At 39.8% G+C, this 25,077-nt stretch overlaps 1 protein-coding gene across 8 annotated transcripts in view; it reads right to left on the minus strand.

Annotated features, from left to right (window-relative positions):
- The window catches only part of ABLIM2 (actin binding LIM protein family member 2), a 130,460-nt gene that overhangs the window by 6,647 nt on the left and 98,736 nt on the right, over positions 1-25,077 (minus strand). For 4 of the 8 annotated variants that reach the window (XM_039728838.1, XM_039728837.1, XM_039728833.1 and 1 more), the window contains 8 exons: positions 21,573-21,674; positions 20,232-20,285; positions 16,675-16,727; positions 15,471-15,603; positions 10,777-10,835; positions 8,797-8,851; positions 7,405-7,469; positions 7,153-7,233 (listed from right to left, as the gene is read on the minus strand). In XM_039728838.1, coding sequence (XP_039584772.1) covers positions 7,153-7,233; positions 7,405-7,469; positions 8,797-8,851; positions 10,777-10,835; positions 15,471-15,603; positions 16,675-16,727; positions 20,232-20,285; positions 21,573-21,674 — 602 coding nt within the window. The remainder of the gene's footprint in view (positions 1-7,152; positions 7,234-7,404; positions 7,470-8,796; positions 8,852-10,776; positions 10,836-15,470; positions 15,604-16,674; positions 16,728-20,231; positions 20,286-21,572; positions 21,675-25,077) is intronic. The other 4 variants (XM_039728836.1, XM_039728841.1, XM_039728840.1 and 1 more) reach the window with 2 other exon arrangements.

Here is a 25,077-nt window from a genome sequence, read left to right on the forward strand (position 1 = left end):
AATCCTTGCAACACTTCCAACTTCTGATTCACGTCATCCAGAAATAAAAGCTACAGGATCTTCTCCAGATATATCAGTATGAGAAATACTAAAAATAAACAGGGATTTATTGAGAAAGGTTTATTCACAGGTAAGTGAGCGTTCATGTAAGTAACCAAGCCTTAGCTAAGCTGGTGCATAAACTTTTCCTATAGTAAGACTCAGGACTGTAGAAGTATTTCAACACTTAGAAAATAATATCTTCTTCCCCTCTCCAGTTTTTCCTCTTCTTCACTGTCCTTCCACTCCCTTCTCTCATACCTCTCAAGGTTAGCCCAAATAAAACTCTCAGATGGCCAATCAAAATTTGCCGGAAATTTTTTTCTATTGACTTCTGAATCCTCATTTTGCTTTCACAAGGCTTGCACTCTTCACCCCTCTTTCTACTGCACTGCTGGGGCTCAGCAGGCTTTTCAGAGGTTTCTTCTAAGCCTGCTGCATGACTAATTACAAAGCTGTAATTAGCCATGTGCCACATTCCCAAGGGAGTATTGAATGTTATGCTCATCTACAGCCTAATTAAGCTTCATGCTCAATAAATATTTGAAACTATTAAGTAATTATGTGATTGGGGAGGGAAAGTTAAGAAATGGCATGAATTGCCGCCTAATGAACTTTAAAAGGTATCAGAAGATCACTAGGGCAGCTCTGCTGATCAGAGGATCAGGCAGCAGGCACCTGCAGTTACCCCAGATAGTGGCAATTAGTGACAACACAAATAGTCAGAGCCCTTGTGCAGCCAAGCCTTGCAGGAGCTGTGGATCCCCCTCCACACAGCAATGTGGGTGCCCAGAGGGGCTCCCAGGGAAAGCAGTGTAATAGGAGCAGTGAGGAAAGGAGTCTAAGACCCTTCCCCATGCCCATGCCACCCCAAGCACCTCTACAAGGCTCCTGGATCTGGGGCTTTATCTCATTCAGTATTTCAGGGTACCATGAAGTCTCCCAGAGACTTCTGCATTCCACCCAGCACTACCACTGCAGGGTACTGCCAATCTAACCTCCTGGGAAGCATCACAAGGCACACAGAAAATCTTCTGCAGGAGCACTGTACAGCCAGTATTTTGCCCAGCTGAGTCATCCATAAAGGTACAAAAAGCTGGGATGATTTATATGAACATATTATCTAAATAGCATACACACAGAATATCTCTGATGATAATCTATGCCACCATCCTGTCATTCAAATGAGCTTTTCCATTACTGACATGGACATAAGTCATTGCCTCCAGCTGATGGCTGATTTAAAATTCTGTATAATTAAGAAAATAATTCACAAATTAAAAAAAAACCAACTTGGAATCCCTAATAAATTATGAAAATATAAAAAAGACAATGAGTTTTTAAAAAATGCATTTGTTTTAGGCACAAAATACCTTATTCTTAAAGCAGATTTTCTAGCTTCCCTTAGTTTGGACTTTAGTGCGCCTGTAATATAAGTGTTCCACATCTAATCTCTGTTCACTCCTACAGTGTTTCCACTCACACAGAAATTACTTTTCACATCATATCCCATCAATTCTAATGTGCATTTTTGTTTTATAATGGCTCCTTCTGCAAAAGGCTTTGAAATCTGATATAAACATGCATCACTGATCACAACACAAGCACATGCCTAGAATGAGAAACACCACACGTATTTTTCAAGTTTAACAGAGTGAAATAGTTCTACTGAAGTCAGTGACCCACACTTTTTCACCCCAGGTTATGAGCTTAATTGTGAAGTCAGCCTGTAACCTCAAACCCAGCCCCAAAGTGTAAAACACACAGCATTTCAGTCTTGCTCTCATTTGTCCCATCTGAGCTCCAGAGGAGGTGGGACACACCATGCTACTTGTATGAATGACATCCAGGAGCTTGGGCTCTTAAAAATTCAGCCCCAGTTACTGGAAACAAGTCCTAAAATGGTTGAAGCCCAAATGGCTGGAACCCAGGGCGACTGTTGAATGAAAACTAGTGGAAAAAATGTTATCCCTAAAGCAAATCCAGACAAGCAGTTCCCGAAGGAAAAGAATGTTTGACTTAAAGTGAGTACTCTGTTCAAATAAGACCACACCCATGTTTAAATATCTCATTTCTGTTTACAGGAGAACAAGGTGGCAAATGAAAATTTGCTACCTGACATTCCAGAGTGCTTTTTCTTTAGCAATTGTCTTAGTTAAACAAAGAATGAACAGGCTCAAACAAAAAGTGGAATGATTTACTTTCTACTGCATTTGATAGGTATGAATGGATAATGCTTTTAAGCCTTGACATTCAAAAGAAACAGCTAAAAAATCCTAAGATACATTAAGATAAGGAAATCAAATGAAAACACTAAAACATGGTTTCCAAATGATCCTAACTATATTGGCTTTCAAAACTACCAACCAGTGACCACAAAAGAAATCTTATAGTCTGTGATAAAAACAACTGCAGAAGGGAAAAAAAATATAAATCCATGCAGTTGGACATGAACTACCAATATGAATGTGCAATGTGTGCACTGAACCACACTGTTGTGACTGAAGAACAGGCAAACAATAGCCAATCTAAGATAAAAGTATCAAATACACACTTTTAGGAGCACAAGGCTCAAATGATAAAGGTATTCAAGTACTTAAAATAGGTTGAAAAGGATTTAAAAGTGTCTGTATGCTCAACTTCCTTTGAGAAGCATCAGGTAAGGAATGTGCTAATGTGTACCATCCAAAGGTGATGTCTTAGTCCTGAAAACTCAGGACTTAAGTTGTCCAAAATGGGGAAGTTTGGTTCAGAACATTTATATTTTAACATTTGCATTAAAAAAAAAAAAAAGACAAAAAGTTCAGAGATAGACCAAATTGTCTATATTTTTTCAAATACTATTGCAGCAAACTCACCAAATAATTCTGTTTTGTAATTATACTATATCTTCACAGAATATATGAATCTAGGCAAATTAGAGACTTAAAGAGGTCTTCAAAGCAGGGCCAACTTTAAAGACTATGAAGACTATAAAGAAGAAAACAGACCATGTTCCTCAAGGTCTTTTCCAGCTGTGTTCTGCATGCCTTCAGGGGTAAAGACTCCACAGCCTCTTGGGCAACCTGTTCACTGCACTACTCTTCCAGTGAGGAACATTCCCCTTATATCCAATTGTAATTTCCTTTCCAGCAGCTTGTGACTGCTGCCTCTTGGCTTTCCAGTGCCACCCTCTGGGAAGGGTATGATCTGCCCTATAACAAAAGGTGAGCTTGTTTCCCATCAGCATCATCAGGTACCTTTCCTCAGAGTGTTCCCCCCATCTTGTCCTGATGAATAGCATTACTCAGTCACAAGTGCAAGAATGTGGATTTATCTTCACTGAATTCCATGAAGTGTCTGTCAATCATTCCTGCAGCCTGGCCAGGTCCCTCTGAACAGAGACTCTGCTCACCTAAGCATCAGCTGCAGTTCCCTCAAGTTCATGTCATCTGCAGACACGGTGAGGGTGCAATTCCTCTTCTCCACCCAGGCTGTATAATCCACCCGTGTTACTGCTTGGTTGTTCACATAACTTGCAGTGTTATGTGAATGAACTTGCTCTTCACCATTTCCTGTTAGAATAGCTCATGGGAATGCTGCTCTGTTCATTTTATGTTACAATAAACAGCACCGTGGTAGAGAGAAACTCCTAAAAATAATTCCTTGGCCAAATCCTTATCTACTGTAAATTCCTTGCATTTCTAATCAGCTTATACAAAAGTGAGATCCAGGCTATTTATTCAAAAAATGAAGTGCCAGTAAGGTATTTAAAAATCAGCAGGCTGCTCATTATAACCAGTTCTTGTATTAGTTCACTGTTGGCATAAACATCTCCTTGGAAGAGCACAAGGAACTGGGTACTTCTGTCTCACTGCCGAGTTAAGACAAGCAAACAAAAACATGCTGAGTGTTTCTATGCTTAGTTACACGTACTTTTGAGGAAAGAATGACTATTATTTGAACGCATTTATTACCAGTTGAGCCATCCTAATCTCTAGATACCTCTTGGGCTTAGAAAAATACGCATTTTTACAGGAAAATATTTTTTATAATCCTTAAAATAAATTTCTTGCACAACAGTGTAATCTAAAAAATACTCACAACGGGAATGAAGTTAGGAAAACACTACCACCCATTAAACCCCCACCCTCCTGTGGTCCTTGAACATTAGCCAAGGTTTCATTGTAGCCTCCCTTAATTTGACCCCAGGAGCTAATATCATTGACTTGAGTTCACTTCTCGTGATAGGAACGCTCAGAGCAGGAGACTTTGCTTGTAAGTGTGAATCATAGACAAACAACATTGCCCCTTCCATGACATCTATGATGGATCGTTCAAAGTTCACAACAAATGTTTTCACAAAGAGGAGGCTGCTTCAAGTCCAATTGTGAGACGGCTCTTAAATAAATCCACCTCATGCAAACTTAGTCGACCTTATTTCTCCTAAGTGGACCAGGAAATCAGAAATATCACATGTGAGAGAGATATTCTGTTGATACCAGACACAGTAAGACTGTTTTCAGGTTTGACAGCTGATATGAAGCACAGAAGCTCTAGGTCTCCTTTCACAGACACCACCTGTACCCTTGGCCAGAGCCATCACACCCAGGAACTTGCTCTGCTTTGCAGCAGCAACAGCAAGGTGAGGCTTCAGCCCACACAAATAATCTGAATAAAATCAGAATAATCTGATTTATCATAATCAGAATAAAACTGGTGTATTAGAACATGAGTTTTTTCTTAGGACATTTTCCTAGATATATCACTCTACAGCTTGGATAATACATGGACTTAGCACTGCTACCATTTCTGTAGGCGAAATCCAGCCCTTTCACAAGTGACATTGGATGTGCAGGATGAAAACAGAACATCAGCTAGAAACCAATTCTGATTGGAAACAGCGCTTGCCTCTTAGAGATCCCAAGCATTGAATCATAACATGTAGCAGGTGCAAAATGGAAAGGGTGAAATATAACCTTAATACATGCTTTTGAGGACTGCACCGGGAATACTGTCCAGGCTTTGTGTCCTCAAAAGCTTGGTATCCTCAAGCTTTTAAGGACAGCACTGGGAATACTTTTCAGTATTCCCAGTGATGTCCTCAAAAGCTTGAAGATACCAAGGTATGTGAAGTAGGCCCTCCACTAACAGACAGTAGTCTGTATCCACATTCTAAGCCTGGTCTGCTTCTGTGCAAACCTAAAAACCCACATAGTCCTGGGCTCCCTGAGTCCTGCCCAAGCCTGAAAGCTGCTGAGTGCACAAGTCAATAATTAAGTTACTATCTTCTACTTCTGCCACAAAAGGGAAATAATGATAAGCTGCTTTTCTATGCAAAGCTACTTATTTCCAGGAATTCTGTAATACAAAAGAAAGGGTCAGGAAAGAAGGGAAGAGGCTGACAGGGAAGGCAATGGTTTGTGCCTGTCAGTCAACTCTGCATATGGTTTGAATGCATAGATGAGCAACTGCCTCTGCTCTTACAGTAGAGTGCTATTAAAACTCTGTTAATTTAATTGTTTAAAAAACTACCAATCCCTATTAAACGTAACACAGTCCACAAAGGAGTCCTTCCTGCAGACACATGTGTTTAGCATAGTGCAGCAATCAGCAGGATTGGCCTGGTCCCCTCACTGCTTTTCTGGTGCAGGTTTGAAGCAGATCTTGTTTATTGTTCTTTTTTTGCAAACCTCTGTGAGATCTTTGAAGTGGTTGGGCTCCTTGAGCCAACAGGCCCTGTGCTGCACCTGGTGTGAGGCAGACTGAGCAGCTCCAAAGTTAAACAAACAGCAATCCCAGCTGAGGATGGTGTATGAGTTACAGATAATGGCAGCCAGGGCAGGCAGGATCCATCCAAAGCAAACTCTACGTTGTCTTAACAAAGCAATTTAGAGCTGCATTTGCTATTCAGACCAGTCTGCTGTGTTTAAACAGAGACTCTCTTCTTTAGCACACACATACACACGTGTGTGTAAATATATACATATGAAAGAATCCTTTACAGGATATGTCCAGAGGAGTTCCCTCTAACTCCCTGCTCCTTTTTCCAGACTCATCATGCTTTTTAGTATTGCTATCATGCCTTGCTATAAACCACACTTAAACCAGCACATAACTGAGGCTCTCTTTTCCTTACAATCAAATCAACACTACTTGCTGGCCAATCAAGTGACAAGCATATTCAAGTATTCAAGAGCATAAGACCAATTTCAAAACATAGTACATGTATGCAAATTTGGTAAATAAATTGTTTTTAAAAGCTGATCTTTAATGAGGAACTTTCTGCTCCATCAAAGTTTTTCTTCTTTTCTTGTTTTAAAAGTAATTTTTCTTTCTTCTTTTCTTGTCCTATTATCAAATTCAAAATACAGTAAATTTATTAAAATATAAATCTCCCTAAAAGTTAAATATTGTTGTCACATATTTTTTATTGTTTAAAAACTCTATAATAGTAGTTCACAGAAAGATAGGTTAGTTAAGGTGAGTCTTTACTCAGTCCTGTCATAGATCACTCAAAAAAAATCAACCTCGGGAATTTTGCTTGAACATCAACTTCAGGATTTGATCTTTGGAAACTCAGCTTTCTGTTATGATAAATTATATCTACATTTCTTTATCTTCTGTTATCATAAATTATATCTATATTTCTCTATCTTAAACGAGATGTGGATGATGCAGCAAAGCTGTAGTAGAGTGACCACAGATCACACAGCCAAGGGAGAGGCTGAATAAGACAATGGACCAAACAGAGGTCCATGTGTTTTCAGGATGAATTGAGGCTTTTTTGTAATATTTAGGTTATTCTATGAGGATGTGTTTTATATGAATTCAAACAAAAACAAACTTCATGTTTTCCCACCCCCACCTGAACTTCCAATACCTTGTAAAATCTCCAAAACTGATGGGTTTCACCAGTATCTTTGTAAAACACCATTTGGTCAGACATTTGCCACGTTTTTTTGGCAATTTTTTAGTTAAATTGCCTACATACTGACTTTTTTGAGAAAAAAAATACAATACATAATGTTATTCTTCTCTTCTTTGTTCCTGTTACTGAGACACAGGGATATCCAGGATAGTAAGCAAACAGGAGAAGTGCTTGCAAAACTGTCGAGCAAACATCATTCCTACCTCCAGCCTGGTCCTGTCCACATCCTTAGGCAATTTCACACGAACTCGGTTTGTTACAATAAGTGTTTCATAGGGATAAATCTGTTAAAAAGACAAGAGCATATGAACTCCAGCTGAATCCAATTCTGATGCATGGAAATCGTGGTATGAGTAACTTACTAAAAAATGGTACATACTTGCATCCCGATTTGACAAATATTTCACATGGACAAAAATTAACAAAATGAAATAAAAGAAAGGAACCCATGTAACCTTGCTAGGAAGTGCTGAATCTGATTGTTCTTCCAGTGGTGGAAAAGCCCTTCTTACCTTGTATTCTGCAAAAGAATGAGAACAGGTTCACAGTTTAGAATTTATAGCCATCATTCGGTGTCACCACAATGAACATTTAGGTACATCACAAATGTGCTATGCTACTACATTTCTCTCTTCTCAGTAGCTGTTGGATAACTGCATGCATAGTAAGAATTTGACCCCCATGCCCTGAATGCCTATAACACTGGCTATTACCAAAGCAATTGTCCTGGAAATCAAAGGCTTATTACAGAAAATCCATCTCCCGGTGCCATTGGGTTACACGGTGAGTATGTCTGGCAAAATTGGGTATCTCTTTTTACAGGAGGCTTATGTGCAGAGTTAAGTCAGTCTGTCATCCAAAACTCCTGCCCTTATTGGTCTTTACTGAAAATAGTTAAAATATATGGATTATTAAAGGCATGTCAGTTTGGAAACACAGATGAAAACCACTGAGATAATACGATATTACAAGATGCTGACACCCTGCACCTGGGCTGACTGCAGTGGAAATAACAATAGGGAAGAAAAGATGATTTGGGGATGTGGTAACAATGACTTCTGGATCTACACTAGCACAAGGGAATTCTAGTTAGGTCAGTCTATGACTATATATGATATGACTACCACAATATTATCTATTCACAATGGTGATTAAACGCAACCAGGAGAGCCAGAATGTTTTCATAGACCTCTTTATGGTCAGAAATTAAATCAGAGATTGAGTCTACTTTTCAATACCTGTACTTTAACATATTCAAACATAGAGACAAAATTTTTATCAACATAGAGTCATGAAGTGTGGCATTAGAGTAAGATTTTTAAAAAAAGTTTAAGTGTCTTAGAAATAAAATTTTTCAGCTCCTTTGAAAATTCTAACCCAAGTTCCATATTAAGTGCACAGTCCACTTAAACTGCAATAAAAGAAAATACTGCAAATAAATTCTGCATTTTGAACTCTGCACTTTTTAACCACACTGTAGCAAAACCAAGAAGCACAATGGACTTTTTCCAACTAGACTTGAAGGAATGATTATCTTAAATTTCCTCCTGTCGTTGATATGAGACTAACACCACAAGGCTGTTGCCTCATATCAAAGATCCTGCTGTTGACTCAGCCTGGTTGCACCACCCTATGAGGCAAGACTTCTGTCAAGCCTTCAAGTTGGGATAAGTAAAAAGAAGATTGTCTGTGATAAACATGACACTGAGCTGTGTCTCTGGCTAGTCATTATTATGTTAACTACAGGAAGAGCTCACAATAGTAACCTTTATGGCAATATCTTAATTTAAATCCTTAAAGGGTGAAAACACAAGGGGAGTAGAAATGATATTGCAAAAAAAATGTACCTTTCATCCCCCAGCTTGCATCCTGGTCCGTTTCATATTGGCCCATAGTTTCAGGCTGACAGAGAAAGAAAGAAGCAATGTAACAGCAAAATACACAACAACCCCACTCTGAATATTGTTGAGAGAAAAAAACCCACATAGAACTGAACTACAGATCCTTGCATGAGAGAAAGATAAATAAGTCTCATTCAAATTTGACCTAATTGCTCAAGTAAACAAGGTAACACTGAAACTGTCACTTTTCTGTGATGCTGATGTGCTACTGCCATCATCACAAATCACTTCTGCTCCTCTGCAACTTTTCTCCTTCTGCTTCACACTGGTGATGCCACTGCCCAGGAAGAACTCTACATGTGCCATATGTGCTTTGTTTGAACCACTGTCTTCTTCCTCTGCTGACAAATGCTATGATGACAAACAGTACAGGAAATCAGAAAAGCACTATTACAATTTTTTTTTCCAAGTCTCATTTTTGCCTGCTAGGGTATCAATGGTGTGCACAGCTATGCCCACAATAACCTGCAAGGCTCCTTGTTGTTTGCTTTTGGGGTTTTATTTACGCAGCACTAGGATGGCTGATTAAAAATAACAAACCACAAAAGCTGGTATGAACCTACAATCCAAACAGAGGACATCCATTCTGAGAGGAATTTTGGCCGCAAGGATTTGACCATGAGCAGCCTTTCCAGCTCTCACACAGGTTTGGGATTCTTTATATGGGACAGATGCTGCCATCTGCTGCTTTCCCATCTCATTGCAAGGCACCCGAGTGCTTTGGCCTTGGCATGGCTTTGGTGCCTCATCACCAGAGCAGTGGCTGGGCACAAGTCAGTGCCTTGCTCACTTCAGGTTACTGGCAACACCTGTTCTGAACGGTCAGAAAAACCTCTTGACTCATAGGTGGGATTAGTTTTATATGGAGCCTTTTAAATTTCTCAATATTATTTGACAAGATTTCAGCGTCATTCATTTCTTCAGAGAAGAATTCAGGAAACCAGGTACTGAAGCAACAGAGACATAATTAGTCCTGTAAGATTAACTCAAAGGGATGGACATTTCAGCAGCTACTGAAAAAATCAATTTAGCTGCTTCTTGGTAATTTCTTTCTTGTAGTTCCTTCCAAACAACTCTCAGTTTTGACTCTTGTCACTAGGGAAGTTTAATCCTCCTCATGTGCAGGTTTCACATCTTTCTTTGGAGAAAGAAAGGAATTTGAACGAGGTCTACTCCATGCAATTTGGACACAAATCAATTCTTCAAAAGGTGGGTGCACATGCATCTATGTATTGCTCATTACTATAAATCACAGTGGTTTTCACCTAATAGTATATGCCATGAACTGAGAATCCATAATGCTAGATGCCAGAGAGGCCACATTGTCAAAGCTTCCTTTTTATTAAAGACTAATAAAAGTAGCAAAAAAGGATTAAAAAAAGAATTCCAAGTCTGTTCTGATCATAATTTTGTTAGACAATTTTCTTTCTAGATTGCTGCTTGTCATTCAATCTTCATTGATCCCTCCCGGCCTTAAAAGTACAATGGCTGTGTACACACACCACACACAGACACACATTCATACTATAAAAAACAGAACAGATGGTTCAAGGAATGCAATGGATGTGGGCTGTTCCACCTTTGCTCTAAGATCATTACTTGCCTAATTATAGGCCTGTCTCTATCATTAATTCAAGCTATCCTATGACTAATATGTGCAGCCTGTACGTTTCAGATCTTCTTTTGTTTTGGGAGGAGAATCAAGATTCCCAATGCTCACAATGCACACAATTAAAAGGAGAAGCCTCAGTCAGTCTTACTCTTGCAGAAAACAAACTGTAACCCACTTAGGAAATGAATCTGTCAGACAGGGCTGGCAGCCAAAACACCTTTGAAGTGTTATTACTGTGTAGATTTTTAACTAGTTACTGAGATGTCTATTTATGAGGCCTTATTCCCTGGAGAATGATTTAAATGTGTACCTACCTGATGTAAGCCATTCTTTCCATAGCCAGGTAGAGAAGCAGACTTAGAATATGGAAATCCTGTAAAAGACATAATACACAGGTAAATATTTCACACCCTACTAAAACAGGGAATCCAAGAAAACATCCAGAAACAGCAATTACAAGATAAATGCAAATATTCTATCAATGAGATGAGATAAAACTGACCCATGCTCATCTTTTCTCCATATTTCATGCACATGAACATGCGTAGCAATATCTAGAAACAGCAGCGTGCCAGGGACACAATGTGGAGGGAGTTGTGGGGCTCCCATTATGGAAACCTCATGCACCTACAAGATGCAAAGCTTGTGATTTGAGAGATTGTGAAATCTCTGCCTTCCAGACTGGTGTTAAATCATAACTTGAAATTGGGATTAAAGGGATTTAGATCATCACTTCTGAATTGAGTTCTGGGTTGTGGTTTTGTTTCTTAAAAAAGATGGGTTGATACCCTACCATTTTTATTTTTTTTTCTTTCTATAAAACTTCTCTTGGAAAAATGCAAAAATTAAGATACAGCAGTGGATAAAGTAAATCAGCCAGAGTATATACACCCAAGTGAAAGAAAGTTTTAAGATGGAGAAAACTGGCAAAGTGGTGTTACCATGAATAAATGATGTAATACAGTGATGAAACTCAGTGTGGTCATTATGAGACAAGTGAAATGCCTTAATTTTAGTACTAAGACTCTAATAACAAAGTTTAAAAGTTAAACAATAGAAGAACAAACACATGTACTAAACATTCCTGATTCCAGTACAGGACATTATGTAAAACTGATGCAAAGAGTTACAGAAGCCAGATAGCTCTAAGAACTGAATGTACAATACTTCTTTCTGTCAAAATTGTTAGCAGTCTCTGTCTAAAGAGGAATGCAGGAAGGGAATCCAGACCTCACTGGATTAATAAATACCCTTAGGACATTATTAGGAATAAGCATGCAGAAAGAAAAAGCAAAAGATGGATCAGCAGAGAGCTCAAAATGTGCTGAGATAAACTGAAAACTGCCAGAAATCAAGCTGAGTTAAACACTGAAAATGATATTAAAACAAATAGCAAAAAGTTTCTCCAGCTATCCAAATAAAAAGAGAACAAGGAAAGAAGAAATGGGATCACTGGGAGTTGCACTGTGTCAGTACTCAGCAAAGGTGAAAGACAGCCCAGGTGGGGCTTGAGCACTGAAGGAATATTTCATCCAGGGAACAGAAAGTGCAGTACTGAGCAAGGATGAAAAACTAAAGGAGTAAGGGTAGGCCAGTGAATCACTGGCATGATAGAAAAAAAAAAAAAAAGATGGAAAAAAAAATTCAAAGCACTTAATGTACTTAAACAGGGAGCAACAGGCTCACACTGAATTGCAAGCCAAATACCTCCTACCATTAGATAAGGGCAACTACAGTTTTTATATTTAACAGAGGAAAAAATAACGAAACAGAAACCTTATAATTGTCTGTTATGTGAATGGTAGTGCCAGCAGAGAGCAAAGAGTAAAATAATACCTGTGCAACAGAATGCCTGTACCTGCAACAAAGCTGTCATGTAAGTATTGGGAAACTGTAATGGACATCAGCGTGCAGATCAACCTTTTGGCTACAGAGAAGATGGGCGAGTGAGGTTTGTTCTGACGCTAAATAACACTCGGCCACCGAGGAACACTGCCCCAAGGTAAAGGGGTGCTAGCAGCAGAGCCAGGCAGGCGCGGAGCTGCCCCGGAGCTGCCCCGGGGCTCTCCCGGAGCTGCCCCGGAGCTATCCCGGAGCTGTCCCTGAGCTGCCCCGGAGCTCTCCCGGAGCTGCCCCGGAGCTCTCCCGGAGCTGCCCCGGAGCTGCTCCCGAGCTCTCCCGGAGCTCTCCCGGAGCTGCCCCGGAGCTGCCCCGGAGCTGTCCCGGAGCTCTCCCGGAGCTGCCCCGGGGCTCTCCCGGAGCTCTCCCGGAGCTGCTCCCGAGCTCTCCGGAGCTCTCCCGGAGCTGCTCCCGAGCTCTCCCGGAGCTCTCCCGGAGCTCTCCCGGAGCTGCCCCGGAGCTCTCCCGGAGCTGCCCCGGAGCTGCCCCGGAGCTGCTCCCGAGCTCTCCCGGAGCTCTCCCGGAGCTGCCCCGGAGCTGCCCCGGAGCTGTCCCGGAGCTCTCCCGGAGCTGCCCCGGGGCTCTCCCGGAGCTCTCCCGGAGCTGCTCCCGAGCTCTCCGGAGCTCTCCCGGAGCTGCTCCCGAGCTCTCCCGGAGCTCTCCCGGAGCTCTCCCGGAGCTGCCCCGGAGCTGCTCCCGAGCTCTCCCGGAGCTGCCGGGCGGAGCCGCAGCCGCGGCGCCACCGCGTGGCCGCCCGGAGAAGCGGAGCGCAGAACTGAGCCCGAACGGCCCGAAACACAGCACTGGGAGCCGCTGATCCAGATACCTTCCTCTGTGATTAAACACTGTCTGAACATCAGCTACCCTCTGCAGGGGTATGTCCTGTTTTGTCCACTACGACATTCACCTCTCAGCACACCATGGACACATCAAGAGCCTTCCTAGATGCCTGCTTTCCTAAATACACAACACTTAAAATCATGAATTATGGTAAATGATTAGCTATTATACATCCACATATACAGAAACAAGACCTATTTCACAGGTGGATGTAAGGAGATGCAAGCTCCACTCCTGCCTGTTGATCACACAAGCCTCACACTGATGTGATGTGTTGTTAGTTGTGTCCTCCTGGGCATTTAAGTAATGTAATGTGGCAAAATTTCTTCTAGAGCAAAACAACCCTCTTCCAGTTTGTTCAGAGGCAGGACAGAAAAATGCAGGGCTTTTGCTCAGTGTATCTGAAAACATCACTACCAATTCACAGCCTGCTAACTTCCTCCACTCTGCATGTAACCACCTGGCACCAAACCTACACCTAACACGTTTATTTTCTCTGCTAGTCACTGACTATGCCACAGGCACAGGGCTGAAAGTCAGACTTCTCAAGCAGAAGTGCTAGAGGTAGAGATGCTACTCTTCTGTGGCCAATAAAGACTATAAATAATCAGAACTAAATAGGGAAACACTGAATAGAGAAGGAATTAGGATGTCCACAGGTATTAAAACAGTCAGGTAAGTGAATAAAAGCATAAGGAAAGGAAAAGTGTAAATTTCAGGAAGATAAAACTTCCTCAATTTCATTTCTGTGTAGCTGCTAACTGGGTAATGCAGTCAACTTTCATGAGGGACAGAGAAATGCTGATAAAAAGCAATGGAAAATGAACTAGAGAACCTATATTGGCACAAATGGGATATTGACCCTGACACAGAGGTGTGAATTATCTATTGAATTTCTAGTTTATAGTTCCACATTCCCAAGATAATAAAAAATATTAAAGAAGTGCTAGTATATCAGAGTGACAGGTAGAGCAACATTCTCAGGGGAAAAAACTAACACCATATGTTGTTCCTGTATAACAGTTCTTGCAGTTCTTGATGTTCTACGTACTTCTCCCTGCTTAAAATCTGCATTTAAGGACTGGTCTCTCAAAACATGTGTAGAAGAGCATCAGCTCTACTCCATAAAGCTTCCAGACATACCCCATGTGTGTATGACAATGAAAGGTTTCAAAGGTGCTCATTCATGGGGTACAATTTACAGATGTTAAGTGTGTGAGGTGGTCAGACTTGGTTTCCCCTGCACAGGGAATCCTGCAGTGCACCTTGTGCACATGTTTGTGATTTCTAGTGAGGATTAAGTTATCAAATTCCTTTAAGCTAGACCAGTGAGACTGATGATCTAAAATAAGTTTTCTTCTTTATCTTGTTACAGCCTTGTGACAGACTTCATAGCATCTGTTTTCCCTCTTCCTTGCACAGCTAAGCCATAATTTCCTTAATATAAGTTGATGGAGCCAACTATCACATTACCAAAATGCCCACAACACTGACATCCTAGCCCTGCTGCCAGACATGCTTGCATTGGGTGCATTCTTTTGGAAAACTGCTTCCCCAGCTAGTTTACCCTGGATGACCTGCTACTGCTGCATGGGGTAAAGTGGAGGAGGCAAGGAGAGGAACGTCCCAGTTATTTCTTAAAATTCATTAAACTTCTTTTTTGTCATGTATGTAACTTAAAATTCAGGCCCAATAGTAATGCTTCTGACTTGTTGAAATGTGTAATAAGAAATGTGTAGAACATGCTTTTGGTCCTGACAGCTAGCATGGGCCAGAATTCAGTTACAGAATATTCCACCTGGAATATTTCTGTGACCTTACAACTGAGAGTGATAACAAAACAATTTGCCTAAATTAATCTCGGGAGCAAGGAAATCTTTATGTGTATCATGATAGAGAAGGAATGGCTCCATCAGTATTCAAAATACATAGTTTGTGTCAAGGACTAATTAGCACAAATGAAAAATCTGCTTGATACTGCCGTTCTGTCTACTGAAAATAGGTATCATATAATAAATGGGCACTTTTATGAGGAGTGGCTTTTTGTGCTAAGGAATCTCTGCTCTCTGCAGTTCATTTACACAGGCAGTGCTGCTCCCTTCACTAATAAGAAACCATCAACGGTTTCACCATCGAAGTCTGGAGGCACTGAACGCTCACAAGCCACGGCACGACAGACAGACAGATGGTGTGGCTCTGTCAGAGATGAAGCACAAAGGCAGCCGGGGAGCAGTGAGCGTGGGGACCCCCGTGCCCCAGCAGCACTCACGGCAGCACGGCGCGGCCGTGCCCTCCTGCGCCCTGTCGCTGCCCGCCGTGAGCGACAGCGAGCGCGTCTCCGAATCCGGCGAGTTGGTTCTGGTGTCCAGATCCCCCTTCAGGATCAGCCAGCTGCTCTTCAGCTGCAGGGAGGAAAAGCCTGTTATGAGATACAGGATTTAACACCTGCAGGCAGTTCTCCTACCTCGGCTGTCTCACATGCCTCGTGAGCTGCGTGTCTGTTAATGCTCACCGCAGCTTGTGCCATCCTTTATCAGATTATAAAAGCTGACTGTATGGTCAATTAGACATCACAGCTACCAGAAACTTTTAATTTTCATCCGGGCTGGTGATAGTTTCTCTGTTCAAGAAGCCTCCCACTGTGCCCCACTTCAGAACATGCCCTGTGTAATTTTCTCATAATTAATCTGCTCTTGACATTTTTCTTCTAGGTTGATATGCACCCTATGTCTGCAGGATTAGCTGAATCACCAATGTTCATGTTGAGACCCAGTGAAAATCCATAGTTTATTGCTCTTAATCTCAATATCACTCCTTCTCTTTACTGTAGAACTGTCACCATGATATTCTTATGAAAAATCCCTTCGCCAGGATTTTTCTCCTGAGAAGCTGAGAAGCCTCAGAAAAGAAATGTAAATAATAATTATCTGATGCTTTGGAATGTGGCAGGTACATCTTTGATTGGTTTCATGTGAATTGTTTTTACTTGATGACTAGTCCCAGTCTGGCTATGTCAGGACTCTTGTCTGCACAGGATTTTATTATTCATTCCTTTCTTAGCCTTCTGATGTATTCCTTTCTCTATATAGTTTAATACAGCCTTAGTATAACATTTTTTAATATAATATCATATAATAATATAATAAATCAACCTTGTAAGAAATATAGAGTCAGATTAATCTCCTCTCTTGTCCTAAAACCCACAAACACACTGACATAGAATGTACATTCTAAACCCTTTGGGTGAGAGAAATCTCTTCTCTTGTCCTAAAACCCGCAAACACACTGACATAGAATGTACATTCTAAACCCTTTGGGTGAGAGATTAAGCTTTTCTATGTCTTTTCAGAAGACCTAAAAGTAGTAATGATTATTTCAATTCTTTAAAATAATACCTTTATATATGAATGTGTTTTAAAAACCAGTTGCTTCAAGAATGATCAATATTTCTTTTCGTTCTTTCTGATCATTACCTTCTTGCTGTCCTGATCCAAGCTTCCATCCTCCCCATCGGATCTTCTTGCTGCTATAAGATTAAATTAATTTTAAAAAATTGAACAGAATGCATCTTATTTTTTTGTCTTCTGTTTTGACTGTAGTTATGTTCTGAATATTTTTAAGAGGGGGAGAAAAATCAATTAAAAAAATAGAGTTTGACAGAAAATTTGATGTACACAGCTATGGTTTCACATAATTAACTGAAATAATTTTGAAAGTTTTACAGTAATACTTATTCTTCATGCATACAGTGAATTTAGAGAATCTATTCCTGCTGGATTTTAAACTTGCATTTTGAACTTTTGGGAACTGATTGGTAGGGAAAAAAAATTATACATCACAGCTTAGGGACAAATTTCTATGGCCACCATTTACAGGGAAGCCAATTCTCCCTTCTGTGTTACAATGACCATGAAAGTACAAGTAATAACACAGATATTTTGTAGTCAGGACACCTGGATCTCCTGGGATCCCAAAGAGTGCAGACAATCATGGTAAAGAAAATTATGAACAAACTTGGCATTGCCTCTTTATAAAATATGCAAGAGAGAATGTGTCAGACTCTAAAATTCAAAATTCTTGACCAACCAATTTTTATGACTGTATTTTCCTCTTCTGCCCGTACTGTCCTCTTAAAGAATGTTTCCCAAAAAAAGTTGCTGATGTTTTATCACTGGGTTATTTCCTTGTAATTTTCCAACTTGCTGAGAAGAAAACCGAAAACCTCAAAGCTCTTAATTAGATAGTTTTCAACCCTCCAGTGTGTTTTACCTTGTCTTTTATTTCCCAGGGTATTGTTCCAGACAACAAGTTACACTCGAGGATCTTACAGAAAGTTTTGTGCCAAATTTCACACAATTTCAGGTAAGTTCTTAAAATTTGAGCCCTACTTGCCTTTGTATCCCTCTGGGTAGTTAGGGGAGAGTTTTAATGGTGCAAAACTGGAATGTTGGAAGGACTACAGCATAACTTTAAGCTTATGAGAAATGAATGTGACAGGGGGCGTGTCTGCAATGCCTGAAAACAAGGCCCTGTGCAATGCAGTGTAGACAGAAAACATAATTATTATTAAGAGAAAGAGTATGATAACACTGAAGTTAAGGCTCAGATGAGATTCTTAGAGACAGAGATGGAGAGGAGATTAAATTGCACCATTAGAAGTGCTGAAAAACTCCCAGCAAGTTGGGAAAAACTCTGCCCTCTCCAGTTCCCCAGCCACCATGTCTGCAGAGGATCTGCCCTGTGTCTAAACAACACAAGCAAAAGGCCACCACCAAAAGCATTTCAGTGTTATTCTGATGCAATTTCTGGTGCCACTGTACAGCTCACATCCAGACCTTGACTGGTTTTGCTGAGGAGGTGGTAACTAAAAAATGACAAACTGCCATAAGGAAAATATCTGTAGGTTAGAGGTGAAAATCTGGAACTGTAGAGGGTTTGGCTGCTTCCCCCCACTTCAAGTTAGTGTGGGGGGAGGGAAAAAAAACTGGGTTAGAATATAGGAACAGCATTATGAAAAAGGTTTTCACAGTTATCTCACAGCATCCTGACAAGGGTATTTTCCCAAGATGGGAAGTTGCTTCTCTGAGGAATAAAATGGGAAGGAATATTCAAATATGAATAAAGTCCCTACACTGCAAGAAGGACCTAAACCTGGTTCACAGATATTTTAGGAACACACTCTAAACTGCAAGTCGAGAAGTTATTCCAGGTTATGTGTACAGATCTTGCTCTCATTAAATCAGAAATCCATATAGAGGGTCTGATGCATTTTTGGAAATTTTTATTTTTGTTTCAAGACATTGATGTTTTCAAAGGAAAAACACCCCATGCTTGATTCAAGATTTCTATTCAGAAATGTCAAGAAACCGCCACAAGATCTTGAGAGCATCTGACTTCAAAGAGATGCAGAGAATTTACAGCCAAAATCAGTGAGGGCCATGAAGGCCAGCCCCTCCCAAGCTCCTTAGAAGGCTTCATATATCACATTGCTGGCAGATAAATCCAAGGGCCCTCAATTTCATCAGTACTGAGCATTAGCTTCACCACTGCAAGGGATACTTGGTTCTGCCATGAATCCCAATGTGATTTCAAAACTTTTTTAGTAACTTGGAATGATGTTCAAATACAAAACCCAAAAACACACACACAACCATGCAGGCTCCTTCACTCTCCACTTTCCAACCCCAGCTCTGAGCCTGATCTCGTGCATGTTCCATTCTTCCACCACCTTTTTCTCATTCTGAAGTTGGTTGTTTATAATAGAAACACAGAAGCTGTGGCTACAGCAAATCTGTTGGGTGCTGATGTAACTAAAACCTTTTAAAGCCAAATGTTTTGGAAGAGCTTCTTGCACTTCTTGTTTTAAAGAACATTTTTGTGCTTGTTTGTTCAAACTTGGTCTCCTCAACAAAGGAATGTTCTCTGGCTCCTTTTCAGCATGAATTAGTTCAGTGTCCCTCCATTGAGGAGCTGAATCATCAGCTGCTCATGTGTTCATGCTTTAGCTGGGAGTCAATCAAGAACAAAAGATAAATATTTTAAAATTTGATTTTCATTTGTACTATTTTTATTGGAAGGGAAGTTTATTGATTTTTGTTGTTGTTGTTGTTGCTGTATTTTATGGTTTTAGGGTTTTTTTTAGTTAAATTATGTTTTGTCCTCTGGTAGAAAAAAACCCCATATTTCCAGCACAATCTTTCAGAACATCTATAATCTAGGAAAGAAAGTTAAAATCATAGATTCTTGTTAACTTATTGAGATTGCTGACTTGCTAGTTTAATTCTCTGCTCACTTCAGTGATTATGACCACAACTCCATACAGCAGTGCAAAACTGACATAATCCAGACTTCAACAGACAGCAAACTGACATAAAAATGCCCAGCCTGCAAATATAAAGCTGTTGCTTAGAATCCCCTTTGCAAACCCAATCTATAAAATAAATTACACAGCCAGGATACAGGATATCAGAGTCCTATCATCAGCTTCTGTAAATGAGAAAAACTATGCTGACTTACACTAAATGACTAATAACTAAATGTTACTTTGCATTTGTTCATGATTTTTCCAAACACTATTATAATATTAAACTTTTTTAGCTGTTTTCCTTTTTTTTTTTCTCAGCCTAAGAAGTTGTGTCTAATGATTTATATTGAGGAGCAGGCACAGAGAGGCAGGAGAGGGCAAACATAGCATGGAACAGCAGTCAGGGCATAGCACAGCACTTTATGTGGCACTCATTATCAGCTCTGAATCATCACAACATATAAAATACCAGCATCCCATTTTTCCCATATCTCCCAGTTTTCGAGAACTTACTGTATCCTTGAACATCATGTTATACCAAATGCTATTTAATTTTCATGTCACTTCTTCTCCTTTTCTATTTGAGGTTATAGGGACATAATGAAATTTACTTAATTTACTATTACTTAAATTCAGCAAAGACTATAGCAAACGAATTTGGGGGTCAATACACATTTTTTGCAAAGACACATAGAGAAAACAGCAACAGAGAAAAGCAGACTGTACCATGCTGTTTGTAGATAGGAGGTTTCCTATAGATGTTATCTTTTGCACCAGTGTCTGAGGAAGAGGAAAGAGAAAGGAAAGAGTGAAAGAGTAAGCAAGCAGTTCAGACCACGCTGTTCTTGTCTCCTCTTAGCAACAGTAACAATGTAAAAACTTCAGCAAAAACTGCTTTTTTCAGTGGTTTGCCATTCATTGGTTATTGAAAGAGAATGGAACTTTATCCATCATATGCTGAAAACCTTTATACCTACCTATGCAACATAATCCCTCCAAGTCCCTCAAAATGCTCTAAGACAACTTCAGTGGCATCCATTTGGTGACAAGTAGGTGGTTTCATCTGCACTACCAGTATATACTTCATAATCAGCAAAAAAGAAACTGGCACACTTGCCACTAGTGAAAATTCATGTAGGAGTACAACAGACTACTACAACTGTCACACTTGGAAAAGGATTTTCTCCATTATTTATAAATAAAGTGAACATGTTCAGGTACGAATGTTTATACTGTAAATGTTTTAGGAAATCCTATAATTTGTCTTTACTTAGAATCGTATAGCTAACTTGGCCTTCCAGGAATTTTCTGGAAGCACTCAGAGCCACAGTCTAGGGTTCCTAAATCATATTGTACAGACATCAGCTTTACTCAGTACTATGGACTTGAGCAGACAGAATTCCTAATTGTGTTCTGTTTACAGAAACATTAACCACAGCAGCTAAATGTGAATAAACAAAGGATTACAGTGAGGAAGTAGATGTGTTTAGCAATCAAAAAGCTAAACGGTGTGGATGTAAGTTTAATGTGCTTGTTCATGGAACTTGAAAACAGTAGAGTACATATACAAAGATTGCCACAATGAACCTCCTGCAGTTCTGAACTCTTCCAGCTTCTTTTGAAGTTTATGTTACTATTACTTAAATTCAGATAATAGACTGATAAGAAAAAACCCAACCAAACAACAAAAACCCCTTCAGTCATTCCTCCTGCACACAAATTCAATACATCTATGCAGTTATGGCACTATAGATCATAGGATCTTAGAATCATTAAGACGTCTAAGATCATCTAGTTCAGCCACAAACCCAGTGCTGCTGTAACTTCGTACTGTTGGTAACATCTGTTCTTTCTGTAAAGCAATTTTTTTAACATATAGGTACATGAGCACACAGCTTTCTTTTATTTTTGAAATGAAGTTTAACAACAGATATTCACTTAGCAGACATTTTCTTTTTCTGCACTTTGAAATTCACAAATCAATGCCAAAAAAAAAAAAATTACATTCAGAGGAGAACAAACAGGTGCTAGAAATTGAAGATCAAAAGCTAAGCAGTTAATGCCTACCTGGAATATGGAAATGCCTAGGAGCCTGCTGATAGACAGAAGGTGAAGATTTGCTGTCAGAGTACATGGATAAGCTTGGAGTGCTCCGACCACTTTCACTGCCTCCAAGGGGAAGAGCAAAGAAAGCAGATAAAAGAAAAATGGAAAGCAAAGTAGAGTATTTCAAGCATAAAAGCTTGTTCAGAATGACTTGTTAATCCAACAGTTTTAAATATATGTTTTTGTAAAACCCATTCTTTTTCAGCATAGTATATTGGCTCAGACTCCTAACACCTCATAAAAAATTACTATCTGATAGATATCAGATTAAGATGTCCTACTTTGAAGTGAAAACTTCTCTTTTAATAATGCTTTAAAAAAGAAAATCGAAGGATAAGAACATCCAGAATCTTGCAATGTGTTTTGCATAGCCTTAACTGAATAATCTATTGATCAAGTTTTTTAAAAGTTAAATGCTATGGCTCATAGCCTGCCCCTGAAACTAGTAATGCACAATTCAGTAGTGTTCAAATTATCTCAAAGCAGGACGAGACCAAAATATCAACATTATGGTTAAGTCAAAAAATCCTGCATATATCAGTGACAAAAAGAGATGTTGAAATTCGGCTTTCAATTGCAAACTTTTCCCACAGGTAACATGCCACAGCATTTTTATGCAAACAAGGTTGGATTATCAAGTCATGGATCTATAATGCCATAGTCACTTCACCAAATTTCAAGATACACATAGGATTTTTCCATATTAATTTTTCCACTTCTTTTTCCAAATGCTTATTAGGTGCCATTCATCTCCTCTTGGCTTATTTCCCTAAAGGACACTCTATGGCATTATAGTGCTGCTTGGCAAACAAAAAAGTAAAGCTCTACTTTTTTGGGACTTGTAAAATCCTTTTAGTTTACAGCACTGTTAAGCAACTGGAAGCAAACATGACATTTATTCTTACATCAAATGACTGTTAATCTGCTGTTATTGTTTTAGTGTGGATGAAGCACAAATTTAACGGCTGGTAATGATGATGGTGTAGCAAGTTTCTCTGGGGTAAAGAAAGTGCAGCAGCTCAGGGCATTACATCTGCAACAGGTCTGCCTTCATGAAGGGGAAGTTTGATAACCACAGAGCTCCTGGGTTACCAGAGCTGTCAGGGCCATGCCTGTGGAGTGGTCTCTGCTGACACACAGTGGGTGCATGGCCATCCCACTGCCACCAAAGCCAGCCTTGCCATGCACCACTGAGGTCAAGGGGACAGTGCCACCGAGCTCAGTGGGAGCAGAGACAGGACAGACGAGGTCAGAAGAGCGTGCTGTTCTACCTCATGACAATAGACTAACTAATCCATCCTAGACTTTGTGTCTTTCATGTTCACACTAGACCCAAAATTAAAACTCAAAAGCTATTCAGCTGCAACCACCCAATAACAGTGATTTCTTGTTGGAAAAGTGTAATCTGGGACACTGAGAGATTGAAATCCCAACCACAGGTGCTGAGAGCCTATGGTCCTTCCAAAATGTTAAGAAAGCATTATGGAATTATTAAGAATCTCGTGCATCACCACAAGCTTGCAGGCAAGTAGTCCTCAGACAAGAAACCAGACAGTCATTCAGTTTCTTGATTCCCCCTTTGCTCTTGGATGGAAAAAAATGGGCAGAGGTTTGCACTCCACATTTATGAATTCCCTCGTTCTTTGCTGCTTGCTGCCCAGATTCCTGCCTATCCCTATTAAATAAAAGAAGCCTCAATGTCACTGGTAGATAATAAAATAAGGTTCATTATTCCTCCAAAATTCTTAAAAATTTTGTAATGTCCTTCACTCAAATTGGATATCGTTATTGGAGTTTTGTAATTTAAACAGAAAATGAAAGTTCTCAAGCAATTTCCACAGTGTATTAATTCCTCATTTACTTAAAAATTAGCATATTATTAAAATGTCTATTCATGTATGATCTGCATGAATAATCACTTCATTGAGCAGTGACCCAAGGTGCTGGTATTGTACACACACAGAAAGTAATTTTTCAGACAGGGTAGAGTGTCAGCAAGGAATCAGGAGGAAGCATTAATTAAGAGGAATAAACACGTAGGAACACAAGATATAAGTGCAAGTACCAGGGGATAGGGAATCTAAAAATTGCTCAGTTCAAGGATCATCTGTGTGGAGCAGTTTGCAAAGCCATCACCTCTAACTTGTTCAAAATGGAAGAATTAAGGATGAAATTATGGAAAAGGTTTTTCTTGGACTCCATTCATACTAACTGATGTACATTTGAACTTTCATTCTGCCACTGATTCAGATAAACATGTGAGTAGTTGTATTTCACTTTTTGCATACAAAAGTAAGTGTTTAATAATAAAGCAAACTGAAGACCCATGTATAAAGTTAATGAGTAGGAACTACAGACAGCCACTTAAGCCAGGCTATAATTTAAATCTCTAAAATGAGACTTTGCCAATAAACTATCTCTTTCAAGGTTTGCTTAGTATAGACTGAAGAAGAACTTCAAATAAATTCTCAGAGAAAAGACAACTACCAGAGAGAGCAATTTTTCAAACTTTTGGGTTTGCCTTCTGCCATAAGCAGCCACAGGCTGTGATCTTCTCTACTGATCAGTGAAGAGCAAAAAACCAGAATCTTGAACTCTTCCCTGGATGTTGTTTAACTTGGAAGGAATCTGGGAAGGCTTACTTTGAACTTGAGTGCAAACCACAAAAACTTCCTTGTGTCTCCTGGTTGCTGACAGGGCAGGCTGTGCTTTTAACCCTGTGTGTGCAGAGCCAGCTGACCTGGGCTCATTTTTGTGAGACCATGCTCCATTTTCAAGGGACTGTCAGGAAAAGTATAATATTGCTTATATCTCCTACTTAATCAGCTTTTATCTTGTCTGTGAGGATGGGAAATTTTACAATAAGTTACAGTAAGAGCTGTCTAAGTTCAATACTGAAGAACAAACAGATGCCACTGGTTAAATGAGGGAGCTGTCCAAGCCTACTCACGAAACAGGGCCTTTTAATATCTCTGCCATGGTGCACTAAATTAGAAATTTTTTGAAGTTTGATGACTAATTCTTTTCAAGTTTTCAAAGCCAAAAATAAAAGGACTTTGGAAGCTGTGCTCCTGCACTAGAAAGGAAAGATAATTTCCACCATGTTTTAAGGAAACATTTGTTTCACCAGGGCTCAGGACACTCAAAGACTCCATTACCTCAAGAGGAACTACCACACCAAGCATAGGTGCTTGGAATATCACACCTATCACTTGTAGTAGCATGAACTGTGAAGCTTTATTGAAGTGAGGTTATCACAGAACTTATATTGAAGACAAAAATCCTTAAAAGAGCACAAACAAAAATCATCTGCCTTTGTGATAAATAACAGCTCATCCCATCACACTTCATGGGAGTGAGACTGCAGAACACTGATGGAAGAACAGGAAACTTAGTAATCATATTTGTCACTGGAAAAAATTATGAACCCTGTCATTCTCAGGAAGAATATGAAGCAACCTCACGG

Source organism: Passer montanus, unplaced genomic scaffold, assembly GCF_014805655.1.
Source record: "Passer montanus isolate IOZ18808 unplaced genomic scaffold, ASM1480565v1 scaffold67, whole genome shotgun sequence".
Taxonomy (NCBI): Eukaryota; Metazoa; Chordata; class Aves; order Passeriformes; family Passeridae; genus Passer; species Passer montanus.